General features: G+C 48.9%; 1 protein-coding gene across 1 annotated transcript in view; it reads left to right on the forward strand.

Annotated features, from left to right (window-relative positions):
- EPHB1 (EPH receptor B1) overlaps positions 1–14,779 on the forward strand; it is a 378,786-nt gene that overhangs the window by 353,359 nt on the left and 10,648 nt on the right. Inside the window, exon 14 of the mRNA XM_047100394.1 lies at positions 12,271–12,420. Coding sequence (XP_046956350.1) covers positions 12,271–12,420 — 150 coding nt within the window. The remainder of the gene's footprint in view (positions 1–12,270; positions 12,421–14,779) is intronic.

Below are 14,779 nucleotides of genomic sequence, written 5' to 3' on the forward strand. Positions count from 1 at the left end.
CCTCACATTCTACCGAACCCTGCGCCCTTGTCTCCCCACCCTAGCCTGGCTGCCTCTTTTATCAGAGGATCCCCAAGCTTGACCGTGCTACTCAGTAACTGTTTGTGAATTAAGAAATTAATTAATGAGTGACAATATATCTCTGGTGATCTGAGATACCAAGTAGGAAAATGATGTACCTAGGGACCAATGTGGCTGTCCACAGCAGCTGCGTTCTTCACGGTGGGAAAAAAGATCCATCGACCATGCCCTTCTCTGTGGCTCTTAGTGGTGGCTGTTATCACCAGCCCCACTCACCAGACTTTTGGTTATCATAATCCCACTCCTTCCACCCACACCTGGGGGAAGACTGATCCCAGAGCAGCCAGAGAGAAGGGAGCTTACTAGTTCAACTTGGAGGTTCAGCCAATCCGACCTAAAAAAAGAAGTTTCTAGAATGCCTTATTTTTTAACGTTATTATGGTTTTATGTATAAAAGCGATGCTTAAAAACATCAAAAAATAAAAGTGTGTTTAAAGCAAAAAGTGAAACAGACTTCCCCTTCCCAATTCCAAGAAGTCACTGTCAATAATAGTTTGGTGTGGGTGTGTATGTCTTTTGTGGTCTCAAAAATGGTCTCATACTACACCTACGGTCTTTTTGTTGACTTACTTTATTACTTAAGAATCCATCATAGGGGCACCTGGGTGGCTCAGTCGGATAAGTGTCCAACTCTTAATTTCAGCTCAGGTCATGACCTCACAGTTTGTGAGATGGAGCCCCACATGGGGTTCTGTGCTGACAGTATGGAGCCTGCTTGGGATTCTCTCTCTCCCTCGCTCTCTGCCCCTCCTCCACTCGCACTTGCACACTCCCTCTCTCTCAATAAATACACAAACTTAAGAATCCATCATGAACATGACCCTTTCCTCTCTTAGTACCCTACTTCATGTCTTTGGAGACTTTTCACTGCTGCTCTTGTAGGTTTTGCAGGTATCCTTTGTATGAAGGAACAGTAGAAACTATTGAACAAGTCTCTTTGGAGGGCCATCCCTATCACTTCTGCTGTTGTATCATTTCAGTGCTTCAGTGAATGCAGATGTCTCTGCACACTTGTAGAGACATCTCTGTACAATAGACTCCTAGAACAGAAATCGCTGGGTTAAAGAATTTGCACATTTTACATTTTTTAAATACCTTCAAGCTTAAATAAAAATTCCAAGAATAAGAATAATATACTCATATACTCTCTTTCCAGATGCTTTATTATTATCACTTCACCTCCATTTCTTTTATCTTTTGCCCGCTCCCCCTCAAAATGAAAGGTTTTTTTTCTAAATTCTTAGAAGAAATGTTGGATGCATTATGGCCCTTCATCCCCATAGACATCATTGTGTACTTTTGCATTTCCTGAGAATAGGGACACTCGCTTACATGACTACAGTAGAGCTGTCAACTTCAATAACTTGATATAGATAAAGTACTTTCAATTAATCTACTGTCTGTATTCTAATTTTTTTAACTAACCCCAAAATGTCCTTTTTTAGCACTCACCCTTCTAGTACAGCATCCAGTCTCAGATCAGAGATTGCATTTTGTTGTCATGTTTATTTAGTCTTTTTTATATGAAGTACTTTTGTACTATTACTTTTTTAATATAATTCATTGTCAAGTTGGCTAACATACAGTGTATACAGTGTGCTTTTGGTTTTTTTAACCGGGACTATTTTCACAGCCTTCCTTTGTTTTTTACAATCCTGACATTTTTAAATAATACCATTCTTTTTTTTTTCTTAATAAGATCTTCCTCGTTTTAAGTTTGTCCAATTAGACCCAGGTTATGCATTACACATTACATAAACCATGGCGTGTCCTCAGAATATCACATCTGGAGGCATGTGATGTTTACGTGGTTTTGTCAAGAATTGCATATTTTAAATTCTGATAGAAAAAGTTCATTTCCCAAAACCTTTTGCCAACTTATACTCTTGCCACAGTTTGTGAGAGCTCCCTGTGTCGCTATTCCCTCCCAGTCACTGGGTACCATCAGTCTTCTTAACTTATTCCTGGGCAGTACAGCCTGCCTGTTAATTGCTTTACTTTAAAAAGAAAGCAATAGGGGGACCTGCCTGAGTGGCTCAGTCAGTTGAGGCTCCATCTCCTGATTTCAGCTCAGGTCAAGATCTTGTTCGTGAGTTTGAGCCCCACATCAGGTTCTGCACTGGTAGCACGGAGCCTGCTTGGGATTCTCTCTCTCCCTCTCACTCTGTCCCTCTCCCACTCGTGCTTTCTCTCTCTCTCAAAATAAATCAGTAAACACTTAATAAGAAGAAAGCAATAAATGTTTTTTCCTGTTTGACTTTGGGATACACTTTAATATTCGTATCTCTCTGCAAATGTTCCCCAAACATCAAAAGTGCAGCAGACTCATGTGGTCTTTTGTATCCCAAGGCTTACCTGGACTTACACGGTCTGGGGGTCGCAACAGTGCAGGTGGGATGGGACCTCAGGCCGAGAGTCAAGGGCTCCATGCTCTGACAAAGTAAAACAGCAGCCAATTCTTTTTTTCCCCATTTGAGAGAGGAAAGGCACCACCTGCCCTCCACATACAGGGGCACACTCTCCCGTTTATCTTTACTTGCTCTTTCCTGTCACCACTATGAGGAAAAGACAGCACAGGATTTGGGATGGGAGCACTCAGGTTCAAGTGCCCTCTCCACCTCTGATCCGGTGTGGACCCAGGCCGCCCCTCCACTCCTCTCCAGCTCCCGATGCTTGTAAAATGAGCCTCGGAATACCTGGTTCACATAACTGGTGTGCAAGATACACGGGAAGGAGCTGTCCTCCCTGATTGGTCTTTGGGGCTGGCTCTGCCCTCCCTGGTCACCCCTCATCCCCACGGGAAGAGGATGTGTGGCCCAGAGAATAGGGCTCATGCCTGGAGGCAGGCGGAGCAGCCTCAATGCACGCCTCACACTCTGCCAGCATCAGCTAGCAGCTCCTCATACGCCCCTCTGAGATAATTAAGCATTATTATCCCTATTGGCAGGTGGAGACAGTAAGACAGAGTGGTTAAGTGACTTGGTTATAACTGCTGGGATTGTTTGAGAGAGAAACCATGCCAAGAAGGAGTGCGGTTCAGAAGGCCAGAAGAGCTTAAGCTATTTAATGTGACTGATTATTTTAAAATAGCTGTTGGAGGGTGTGGGCAGGAAGAGAGACTAGAAGTGTGGCTGGTGGACATTGGTAAGGTACCCAAAATTACACTGTGAAAAAGGAATATGCCTTGTACATCTATTAAAACGGGTTGCCATGGACGGACAGTCTAATGCTTAACATCATGGGAAGAGGAGGGAAAAAAATTAAAGGCAGTAGTCAACTCAGGGATGACAATGGAATAAACTCCACAGGCTTCCCATGTGGCCGGACAGAGGTCTCTGGGAGGGTCGTGCAGAGGCCGGCCTCAGTCTGCAGACAGAGAATCTGCCCGGCTGACAGCCCAGGCACCTTGCCATGGTGGGTGCAGCCCTGCCCCAGGAAGCCTAAGTGTCCTTGTGCACAGGGCGGGAATGGAATGCAGGAAGACTGTAGTGCCTGAGCTCATGGGGGAGACACATGAGGCAAAAGGTAGGACAGCCATCTGGGTTATTGACAGAAACAGGAGCCACGGAGACATGGGGACATGTGGGAAAGCCTAGAGGTCCCTGCCTGAAAAAGGAGAGAACTGTGGTCTTTTAGGGTGGGCCTGGGGCTGAGAATGGGCAGCAGTGAAGCAGTAGGGGTGGGAGCTTTGGTCCTCAAAAAAAGCACAGTTCTTGCCATTTTCAGAGAAGCGATGGATACATAACTGGACATGGCCCAGGAAGTGAAAGGTAGATAGTAGGGTGACTGCCTAGCTCCCTCCTCAACCCTGTTTCCTGATCCTCCCTGACATCCTCGTCAGCCAAAGGGCCTAGAGACCCACCCTGCCACCCCACCTTGGGAGCTGGGGTATTTTAGTTCAGCACTGTGGCACATTCATTCCTGCTCACCAGGTCCTTCATGAGGACTGGCTCCCTCCCTGGGTTACCAGCAGTCTACCATCTGGGAAGGCAGAGCACAGAGAAACTACAGCCCACTGGGCCACTTTATCCAGCCACTCACTCCAGAGGCCGACTTTTCAGAAGCCTTAATGGCAAGGCCCAGGCTTCTCGGACTGCACCAGGAGAGACCAAGCCTGTGCCATCACCAAGCTGATTACCACTTCGGGATTCCCTGAACAGTGCCCTCCTCAGGGCAGAAGTGGCTTTGTTCCCTGGACTGGTCCAGAGAGAGTACCCATGGCCTCTTGTCAAGTGAATGAGGCAGCCAGTGAATTTTTAGCCCTGGTCTCTCTACCCCTTCTTTTCAATTATAAACTCAAGAAGTGCCGTGTGACAATAATAATAATAATAATAATAATAATAATGCCTGCCCACATCTCAGCCATCAGGGGCTATTTTGAGGGTGAGTAGTAAAAGACAGCTGTTTGCCCTGCTGGTGTAGTACAGAGAAACAGTGTCTGTTTGGTTGAACAGGATTTTTTTTCTCCAGCTGGGAAACGTCACCAAGTGGCCTTTCTGTTCTTCACACATGAAACACACACTATCATCCGCATATTTTTAGTTAATTTATGTCCAAATAGGCCTTTCTCTAGCTGCTGGAAAATGATATTTGGGCTGCAATTACCTTTCACAGTATCTCACAGAAGGGTTTCAGTGCTCACAAAGCTCAGGGGAGAGGGAACGAGGACCCCACCGACTGTAAATCTCTCCATTTGTAGTTATTCAAATCACATATTTTATTACGAGTATGAAATGCATTGTGTCACTCATTTTGGAGGAGCAACTAATGCTTCAAGAAAAGCTTTGAAAAACATTCTATTTAGAAACAATTTTGTCTGCAGCCAACGCAGTGTGTCTTTTTGGGTTGTCTTTTCTCTCAGCCCTTTTCTGTTATTTGTGTCATTTGCATGACAAATAAGACCATGTTCTCCAAAAGCTCACCTGTTCCTGCAGCCTGTTTCTCACCTAAAGTTCTAATTCTCTGTATGCTGCATCATAATCCTTAGCATGGTAATAAATTACAGTGTCACCATCAAGATTGTGGCTTCTGGAAAGAAATAAGCAGTGGGGCCAGATGAACTCTCTCAGAAGATGGAGAGACTGTTTTCATGCAAATTCCTGGCATCCTGGGGAACTAGGAACAGCCTCTTTATTATATAGATTCAATTGCAATTCAGCAGCCAGGAGCCATTTCCACTGGCTGTTAGAAGCTGGTAACACTCAAGAAAGATAACCTTTTAGGCAGAACCTGCTTTTCCTTCCTGGCTGATACCGGTCTTATCTGGAAAAATCACTTTGTTGGTTAGGTTGGGGGAAACGGGTCGGTGTACTTTCAGAGTGCTTTTAAATAGAAATGTGCATTCCAAAATACCTTCTGATTTTAATCCTTAGAGCCACATTAGACCTCTTGGTCCAGGGCAGTGGACAGTGACTTGGGAACAGGAGGAGGGAGGGCGTGTCCTATGGATGCACCCTGGGGACAGGACCATCTGTGTCTGAACTGTCTTCAGAGTGCTGCCCAGAGCCCCTCTCACAGGCAGATGCCTCACCCAGGCTGGTCAACTGCAGAGTCAAGATGGCCACTGCCCCATAGGGACTGTCCCAAGGCCCCTTCTGTGGGACATTTTCTGTGCAATGGAAACTTTAGTTCACCCTGTATTTCCCTTGGGCCACAGAGGTACTTGATGGAAACTTTGGGGAAACCAACTTGCTGCCTTTTTCCCCCATCCTTTTGAGATCTTTTGAGGTTTAGTGCAATATTGGCAAATACTCGTCATATATTTATAGCCATTCATTCTCTAACCTGTGGCAGACATTTCTCATGAGTCACGGCCCTCTTCCTTGCTGAGTCCAGATGAAGTCTCAGACTCCTACTCAACCTAGCCATCAACAGCGCTCAGAGTTATACTCAAGATGAGCCCTCGCTCAATCCATGATTTATGCTCGGTAGATATATGCCAGTGGTTCTCAAAGTGTGGGAACCACAGTGGGAACTTGTTAGAAATGTAAATACTCAAACCCTATTCCAGAACAAGTAATTTTGAAAGCCTGGGTTAGGGCTCTGTGATGTGTGTTTTAACAAGACGTCTAGGAGATTCTTATCTACACTCAAATTTAAGAACCACTGTTCCAGGCTGGTGGTTGTGACTAATGACTGCACATTAGACTCACCTGAAGCATGTTAAAATGTTAAAACCTACCAGTGCTCAGGCTTCACCACAACCAGAGACTCTAAATAAATTCTAATACCCACTGGCATTAAGAAAAGGAAAACAGAAAAGAAAAGACCCTTCTCCAGGGTGATTCCAATGGACAGCCAAGTCGGAGAACCACTAGGCTAGGTTTTGTGGGTAAGCCAAGAATAAGGACATTGACACTGCCTTCAACTGTACAACTGAGATGCAGCTGCCTAGGCCTGGAGTGGCCACCTGGCTCTGCGGCCACTCTGGTAGAGCGAGGGTGGACTCTCCCTCAGGCGTGGCATGACTTCCAGTGAATAGGAGAAGTGATGGTGGCTCCAGCATCATCGTCAGGACTGCCTTCTGACCCCTGTCCGTGCTAGAACTGCCGTGGTGCTGCCCTTGAAGTTCTCACCACACCACACTCACGTTGCCAAAAAAAAAAAAAAAAGGCAGTTCCTCAAGGTGTAGACTGGCCTGGGTCTGATCAACAGCACAGAGGGCCCAGGGTTTATCTGCTGGGCTTCCATCAGAGGTATCTCTCACTCCCAAATCCTACTGCCTCCTAATGGCAGCCCATGGTAGCTCTGCCACCTGGGAATTTAATAGCAGTCATTTTCTTTTTTTAAGATTTATTTATTTTTAAGTTTATTTATTTTGAGAGAGAGCACAAGTGGGGGAGGGGCAGAGAAAGGGGAGAGAGAGAATCCCAAGCAGGCTCCACACTGTCTGTGCAGAGCCCAATGTGGGGCTTGAACTCCTGAATCCTGAGATCATGACCTGAGCCGAAACCAAGAGTCAGACAGTTAACCTGACTGAGCCACTCTGGTGCCCCTATTTATTTTGGGGGGGGGGAGGGGTAGAGAGGGAAAGAGAGAGAATCCCCAAGCAGACTCTGAACTGTCAGCCCAGAGCTCTATGTGATGCTCAAACTCACAAACCATGAGATCATGACCTGAGCCCAGGTCAAGAGTCAGATGCTTAACCAACTGAGCCACCTAGGCATCCCTAACAGCAGTATTTTTAAGCGAGGGCCTGATAAATTTGTATATACTCAATGTATTAGTTTCCTATAGCTGCTGTTACAAAGCACCACAAACTAGGTGGCTTTGAACAACAGGAATTTATTCTCTTGCTGTTGTGGAAGCTAGAAGTCCAAAACCAAGGTGTTGAATCTGTTCCATGCCTTTCTGTTAGTTTCTGGCTGTTGCTGTAAATCCTTGGCATTTCTTGGCTTGTAGGTACCTCATTCCAATCTCTGCCTCCATTTTCATATGTTATTCCCTCCTACCCATTTTTGTGTCTTCACATGGCCTTCTTATTCTGACACCAGTCATTGGATGTTAGGTCCATCCCCCAATCCAGTATGGTCTCATCTTACTTGGTTACATTTTGAAATACCCAATTTCCAAATAAGGTCACATTCACTGGTACAGGAGGTTAGAACTTGAATATGTTTTCGGGTGGGGGGAATGGGACACAATCCAACCCACACAACTCAATAAATCTTGTTTAATGGTGACAATAATATACTGAGTGGTTTACAAATATATCATTGTGGATCTCCGCAACAACTCCAATATGCTTTATATGTTATAAACCTTTTGGAGAGTTGTTTATTGTGAAATTAATTCAGAGATACTGCATGATGCTCTTGGTCATAAACCTATTGCTTCCAGACTTCAAGAGAATTCCACATGCAGCATGATCCCAATATTTGATGAATAAGTCTTTTATCACCATACTCAGTATTCATGAGTGTCTGGAACCCTGCTATATCCCCAGTGAGACTTCATCCCACACAAGATGGCAGAGGAAAGTACTGTAGCAATGCCCCTCGCCCACAGAAGTATTACTTTTATGGGCATCACTAGGATAAGTAATCAGCAAGGGGAATTGGCACTATGCTAAGACTTTGGCCTGTAAAACTCTACAATTGGGTTTTAGAACCAAAGCTATGAGCTGTGTCTACTTAATCTTATTGTGACAAGAGAATGAACTGGCTGGGAGGCATGGTGGCTATCCATGGATCCTTGAGAGTGGAGCTGAGTCTCATCACTGACTGCCACATCTCCACCAGGATGCTGGGCAGCATGGGTGCTGGCTAGATGCTTGTTGCAGGCTGGCCGAGGCTGAGGGACTTAAAGTATCTCTACACTGAAACCTTCCACCTGTTGGTCACACCTGCTGGCAGTTGACCCTGAAGATGTCTAGATTAGAATTAATCCACTGCCAGATAATCTTTTAGTTCATCAAGTCGCATACATGCAAACACACACACACACACACACACACACACACACACACACACAATTATAGTTTGTCTTATACCAGAGTTAAGGCATGTTTATTCTGAAGCAGTGGATTTCAAACTTTTGAAGAATTTCTTGGCAGCCCAACCATTCAATGCAAAGCTTTACACAGCGTGTAAGTCCTGTGGGGAGCCTAGGGCCCTGATGGTGGTGAGAGCCTCCTCCCTCCTCTTCCCTTCTCCCTCCCCCACACCCAAACAGTGACCTCCTGTGGCAGCTCTGGGGAAACCAGGTCCTTGCAGAATGCAGACTGCCTCTCTGTCCCTGGAGGTAGCAGTCATCAGGCACCTTGGAGAAACCCTGTGGAGGGACAGTACTCTCTTAAATAGCCCAAGGTCAGCCTCTTTTTGCCCATGTGGATGCACATTCTTTTCCAGTGAGCCTCATCTGCTCCTCCCCCTGAGAATTATTCCCTTATGTGCCTTCCCATCCAACAGAGCAAATCACTCCTTCTCTGTGGCCCTTCCTCATGCCTGCTTTGGAGAGAGCCAGTGACTCTGAGAGCACTTTGCAATTATATGAATGCAGTGGTTGGGCCTTCTGGTCCAGACTTCTCTTCCAGCAGGAGGACCGTCCTCCCTGGCAAAAACCCTGCCTTCTGTAACACCATTCCACTGCCTTTTCTTCTGGTCTCCCTCCATGGGGCTGGTCACTATGCTCTACGTTAATAGCTTTCCTCTCACATAACCGAAGACGAGTTAAATAATCATCACCATAATTACCTCTGAGCATCAGAAGGCAACGCTCATGAAGTGATGTCTGAAAAGCTGGGAGGAATAGTTTAAAATTCCCAGGAATGAAAGCACCCATCCCTATGCCCCCCTGACTTTCCCTCCTTTGGTTCGCCTCAGAGGTCGGCATCTCCTGCTCTCTTGGCTAAGTGGGAGAGCTGGTGTGACACGCTGTCACCTGTCGGTCCTGGAAGGCTCTTCTGGAAGGCTCTGCTCCCGCTGGGATTGGTGGGGGGGGGGGGTGGGGGGGGAGGTGGCCATGACAGGCCAAACTCTGTGTTCAGTGAGGCCCAACAGCACAAGGTGGCAGGAGGGCTGAGGCGCTTTGCCAGCAGGCTGGGCTCCACCACTTTACATGCAGGAGGGAGCAACTCAACAGCTGTCACCGGCAGCCCCTGGGGTCTGCTCCAGACTTGGCAGAGAGGACACCTTCAGACTCCCAATCCGCCTCTTTGAAATTCAGAAGAATGGCACTTTCGAGTCCCCTCCCCCTCTCCCTGACACAAACATACACACAGAAGATAAGCCCTAATTCTCTTACTCACAGACCTACACAGCCAAGCTTTCTGTCTCCCACTCTCCTCTCACACATATTGATAAGTTCTTACGGAGCCCCATTCTCTCTCTTATGCACGCACGCGCGCACACACACACACACACACACACACACACACAGTCACCTGAATTAAACTCCTGCTCTCTCCTGCCTCACTTCACCCAGTTTCTGCTTCTGAGGGAGCAGAAACCCCTCCACGGGGCTGCCAGGCCTTCTCCAGGCGTGGCATCCACCCCAATGGTGGACACTGGCCTCCAGGTGTTTGCTAACTCCCGGTTCACTGGCTGAATGTTCCACCTGTCTTCCCAGCCATGGGTGCCTTACAGATAAAACCAGTGAGCTCATGCATGTTCTGGGGGATGGTGAGAACAAAGCACCCTGTTGCTGCAGAGGCCCAGGCCTGCCCTCCAGGCATTTGTCATGTTGCTGGCATTTGAGCTGAGGACATCTCCCACCACAAAAGCCTGTGGTCCTCAGGGGAAATCAGGACTGTCTTCTTTGCAGGAAGCTGGATGTGCATCTGGGGAGGTCCTGGCCGGGCAGCCGTTATTCCTCTCAGGCCCTGGTCAGGAAACCAGATATAAATACACTTTGCTGCTTGCTCCTTTTTCTGTCACTCGCACTCAGATTAACCACTTACACATTTTAAAGGTATTTTTGCCAAAGTCCAACATGCGTCTCTGGTGATTGGAACAGATCGTGAGAGCGGTCAGTGTAAAAATAGCCTCCTTCAGCAGAGGCTTGAGGCAGATGCAGAGGGGAGGGAGGGAGCCTCCTGTATTGTGCCGGCAGAGCCCAGACAGAGAGAAAGGCCAGGGAGGGAAAGCTGGCTAGTTGGCAGGAAGAAATGAAAATGAGGATCGTATTTGTTCTAGAGGTTGACGAGCTGTGGAGGGCTGCGTTGACGTGTGTCCCCCACTTCACCCTGGGGTGCGGAGTGGCATTGGTGCCCTGCCCTCCACCCCTTTCCCACACTCACCCTTGGGACTGCCAAACTGCAGCCATGCTGGGGTCCCCCTTGCATCCTCGCTCTTACCCCCCCCGGCACCCGTGCACGCTCCTCTCTGCCTGGACTTTCCTCCTCCCGTCTCTTTGCCTGATCAACTTGTACTCGTCCTCTGGGACTGAGCAGATGGTGAAGCCACAGATCCCAAATGTGTGGCATGCCAGGCCCTGTCCCAAGCACTGTGTGGGCAGTAACCCATGTTCTGACTGTATAGGTGTGATCATTTCCCCCACTGTGCCAAGGAGAAAGAGTGGTACAGAGAAGTTATGTGACTGGCCCCAGGTCACACAGGTTGGAATGGGCAGTACTTGTATCCAAACCCAAACAAAGGCTCTAGGTGCCCTTAACCCCACAGGACACTGGCCTTCTGGCTGCTGCTGGGCTCCTTCCCCACCCACTACCTGTGTCAGGGAATCTGTATCCCCTGCGGTTAGGGAGGCCATATCCCCATTTTAAGTGTCTGTTGTCTTATCTACCTCCCCACTCCCTGTGCAGCTTGAGGGCGGGAACCATGGCCGGCTCATCTCTGGGACACCAGCTCCTCAAAAAGTGCCTGGCACAAAGCAGCGCTCACTGCCTAATGTTGACAGGGCGAATGAATGGATGGATAGTCATCCCTTAAAACAGGCCAACGTCTGGCAGACAAGCTGAGGGCCAAGCAGAGAGCAGGTTGGAAGCATCCAGTGTGGGGTTGGAGGGCAAGGAGGAGAAGCAGACCTAAAAGCGAGAAGTGTCTACCTCCAGCCTTGGAATGTCAACCTCCACTGAAAGGCAGGGGGGAATAGCTGGCACCTGCAGAGACCTCAGCGCCGGCCCATTAAACCCAGTGCAGCCCCAGGGCTGTCTGCAAGCTGCAGGGTGAGGAAACTGTTCCCCCCACCCTCAACCCCCTGCAAGAGGTGAAACACAAGGAAAGTGATCTTGTAGTAGGAGGCTCCCACTTTTGTGTTTGTTTTGCTTCTGCCGACCCAATGACCCAATGTTATGAAGGCTACAAATGCTGTGGAACAAAGACAGTCGCACCTGACATCTCCTGGCTCCTTTAGCCAATCTCCTGTAGTAGGGAATTGGGTGTTGGGGTGCATGTACACCATTTACACCCCCTCTACCACCCACCTCCTAACAGTGACATTAAGATCGGTGTGCAGGGAGTTGGGGACTAACGAAGCTTCGGTACAGCCATGGCCTCACGGTGGTGTGTCCACTTATGGCGTGAGACCAGCACAGGTCACACAAATCCTCCTTGAGCCCCTGTCTGCAGGTGCGTAATGGAGGCCTGCCCATGGGGCTCGGGCTATCCTGGATGTCCTAACTCACCGGACATGAGGGCAGGAGAGTGGAAAGCACGTGCATGCTGAGTTCATTTTCTCCTGCTTTCGACTAGAAACCTGACAGTTGGGCTGACTGGCTTCTCCTTCTTCCAGGGAGGGAAGATCCCCGTGAGATGGACAGCTCCAGAGGCCATTGCCTACCGCAAGTTCACTTCTGCCAGCGATGTCTGGAGCTACGGGATCGTCATGTGGGAAGTCATGTCATTTGGAGAGAGACCCTACTGGGATATGTCCAACCAAGATGTGAGTGTCAGCAGTACCCAGTCGCCACAAACCCCCATCGAAGGGTTCCCACAGCCAGTGGCATGCCAGCCCCTCCTCTCTGGTTTCAGCTCAGGGCCTCACAACCTGAACTTGAGATGTCCAGACAGGAGATACAGGAACCCCCTTGGCAGCAGTGTTTGAACTAATCAAAGAGTCCAGCATGGAGATATGACAATCCCGATAGCCCCAGAGCCTGTAAAGGTACCTGGGCCAACCCGGGAGCTCCAGGGCTGGTTCCTAATGGCTGTGGGCCATGAAACACAGCAGGCCCAAATGAAGTAGGAGATTCTGCCCTGCTTCAAAGCATGCAGCCCCTGTGTTGTCCTTCCGACAGAGGCGGAGCAGAGCTAGTCTGTGGGCGGGGTCTCTGACAGATGTGCTGTGTTGAACCAGTGGCAGTTTCTTTTTTTTTTTCTTTTTTTTTTTTAACGTTTATTTATTTTTGAGACAGAGACAGAGCATGAACAGGGGAGGGTCAGAGAGAGGGAGACACAGAATCTGAAACAGGCTCCAGGCTCTGAGCTGTCAGTACAGAGCCCGACGCGGGGCTTGAACCCATGAACTGCGAGATCGTGACCTGAGCTGAAGTCGGACACTTAGCCGACTGAGCCACCCAGGTGCCCCAAGTGGCAGTTTCTATGTAGCTCACACCTCTCAACTTTAAAGAGAGGAACTGGAAAGGGCCCTTCTTTCCTGAGAGTCTACTCTTCTGGGGGCCTGTCACCTGTCACTGAAGGAGGAGCTGAGCAAGCTTCCCAAAGTTGGTCAGATTCAGATGGCCAGCAGGAGTGGGACCCTGTCTCTGGAGAGGTGATGAGCACCCCTCCAGGCTTTAAGCGTCTAAGATGCTTTAAGCAGTGGTGTTCCAGATGAGACCCTTTGCTTCATAACTATTAAGCGGTGAGGAAGCCTTTTGAGGATGATTTGCTTTGTTAAGGCCCCAATCGAAAGTCCTATCTGAATTTCCACACTGCCTTTGATCCTGGGCTGTCCTCGCCACCCCCTCCCCGCCCCCCCCTCCCCCCCCCCCACCCCCACCATTCCGCTTTTGTATTTTCAATACATACCCTCCCCCTGGAGCTGAGAGGGTTGCAAAACCTGCATTCCTCTGTTCTTACTCTTCCCATCTCCCCAGGGGGCAGTTATTATCTTTCCCAACCTAGCAGCAGGATGAGGCAGGGCTCTCCCCAGTCCAGATCTGCTCCACTGGGCAATCAGCTGCACCATAAGCACCTCCATGCTTGGTGGCTCTGGGGCCCTGTTAACTGGAGAAATCTGGCCTCAGTGAGCCCTCTCTCCAGCCCGAGGTTTAGAGCCATGGCAGGTGCTCAGGCGACTGAGAAAGGTGGTGATCTGGGAGCTGGGCTCCTGCTGTGAATGTGCGCCCTGATCCCATGGGCGCAGTGGCGTCAGCCCAGGGCAGGTGAAACGGCTGCATTGTTAACCAGGTCCCAGGGCCACGTGTGGCGTGTAGGCCCCCTCTCATCTATGATTATCCCCGCCTCGCCTCTGCCCCGTAGCATGTCAGAGCAGTAAGTGTCAGAATTGATGCCGAGGCTGCGCTCATGAAATCAGCCGCACCCGGCTGCATCCATACCGTCAGCTGGAGCAGTCATAAATGTGATCCAGGAAACAGGGAGGCCCTTTTCTGAGACTCTAATCCTATTAAGAACAATTCAGCACACATAGAATGGATTATGAAACTGACAGGCAAGATTTGACATTCAAGATCTTCTCAGCAAATGAATTCACCTCTGCTGAAAACAAATGGAATTTCTGATATTAGACTTCCAGAATTCCCAGATCATTCATTCAGCAAACACTCATTGCTGCTAAGCATTGTGCTTGCCGGTTCCGTTCTCGGCTGTTCCCAGTCCAGCGGCACCTACTACATGGGGCTGTGGGAACATTTAGGCGAGGCGGGGAGGTAAAAAAGGCTTCCCAGATATTTGATGCTTGAGCTGGGTCTCAAAGGGAAGAGGAACATCTGCAAATTAGCAGTTTATTCCAATTTTGTTGTATTTCTCCAACACGAGGCCCCTAAGCATTGTCCCAAGTGCATTTGTGCTCTGGGTGGAAAGCGGGGTGGGGGTGCCTTTGGCCCACTCGGAACCGGCCCGGCCTGAGAGGGAGCCAGGAGGGGCCGCAAGTGGCCGGGCTAGAGCCACACTCATCAGAAACCGCAGAGGTGGTGGCAGTAAAGGGTTCTACAGATGACAGTTGAAAGGCCTTAAGAAAGGGAATTGCAGAGGCAAGTCGGAGTGCTGGTAATTGGGCTTCCGGAGCCCAGGAAGGTCTTTGAACATGTACAGAGAGTTTGTCAGCCAGAGAGAGAACT

Source organism: Lynx rufus, unplaced genomic scaffold (assembly GCF_022079265.1).
Source record: "Lynx rufus isolate CCGP_SWC_20201006 ecotype Redwood Valley unplaced genomic scaffold, mLynRuf1.p SCAF_5, whole genome shotgun sequence".
NCBI lineage: Eukaryota > Metazoa > Chordata > Mammalia > Carnivora > Felidae > Lynx > Lynx rufus.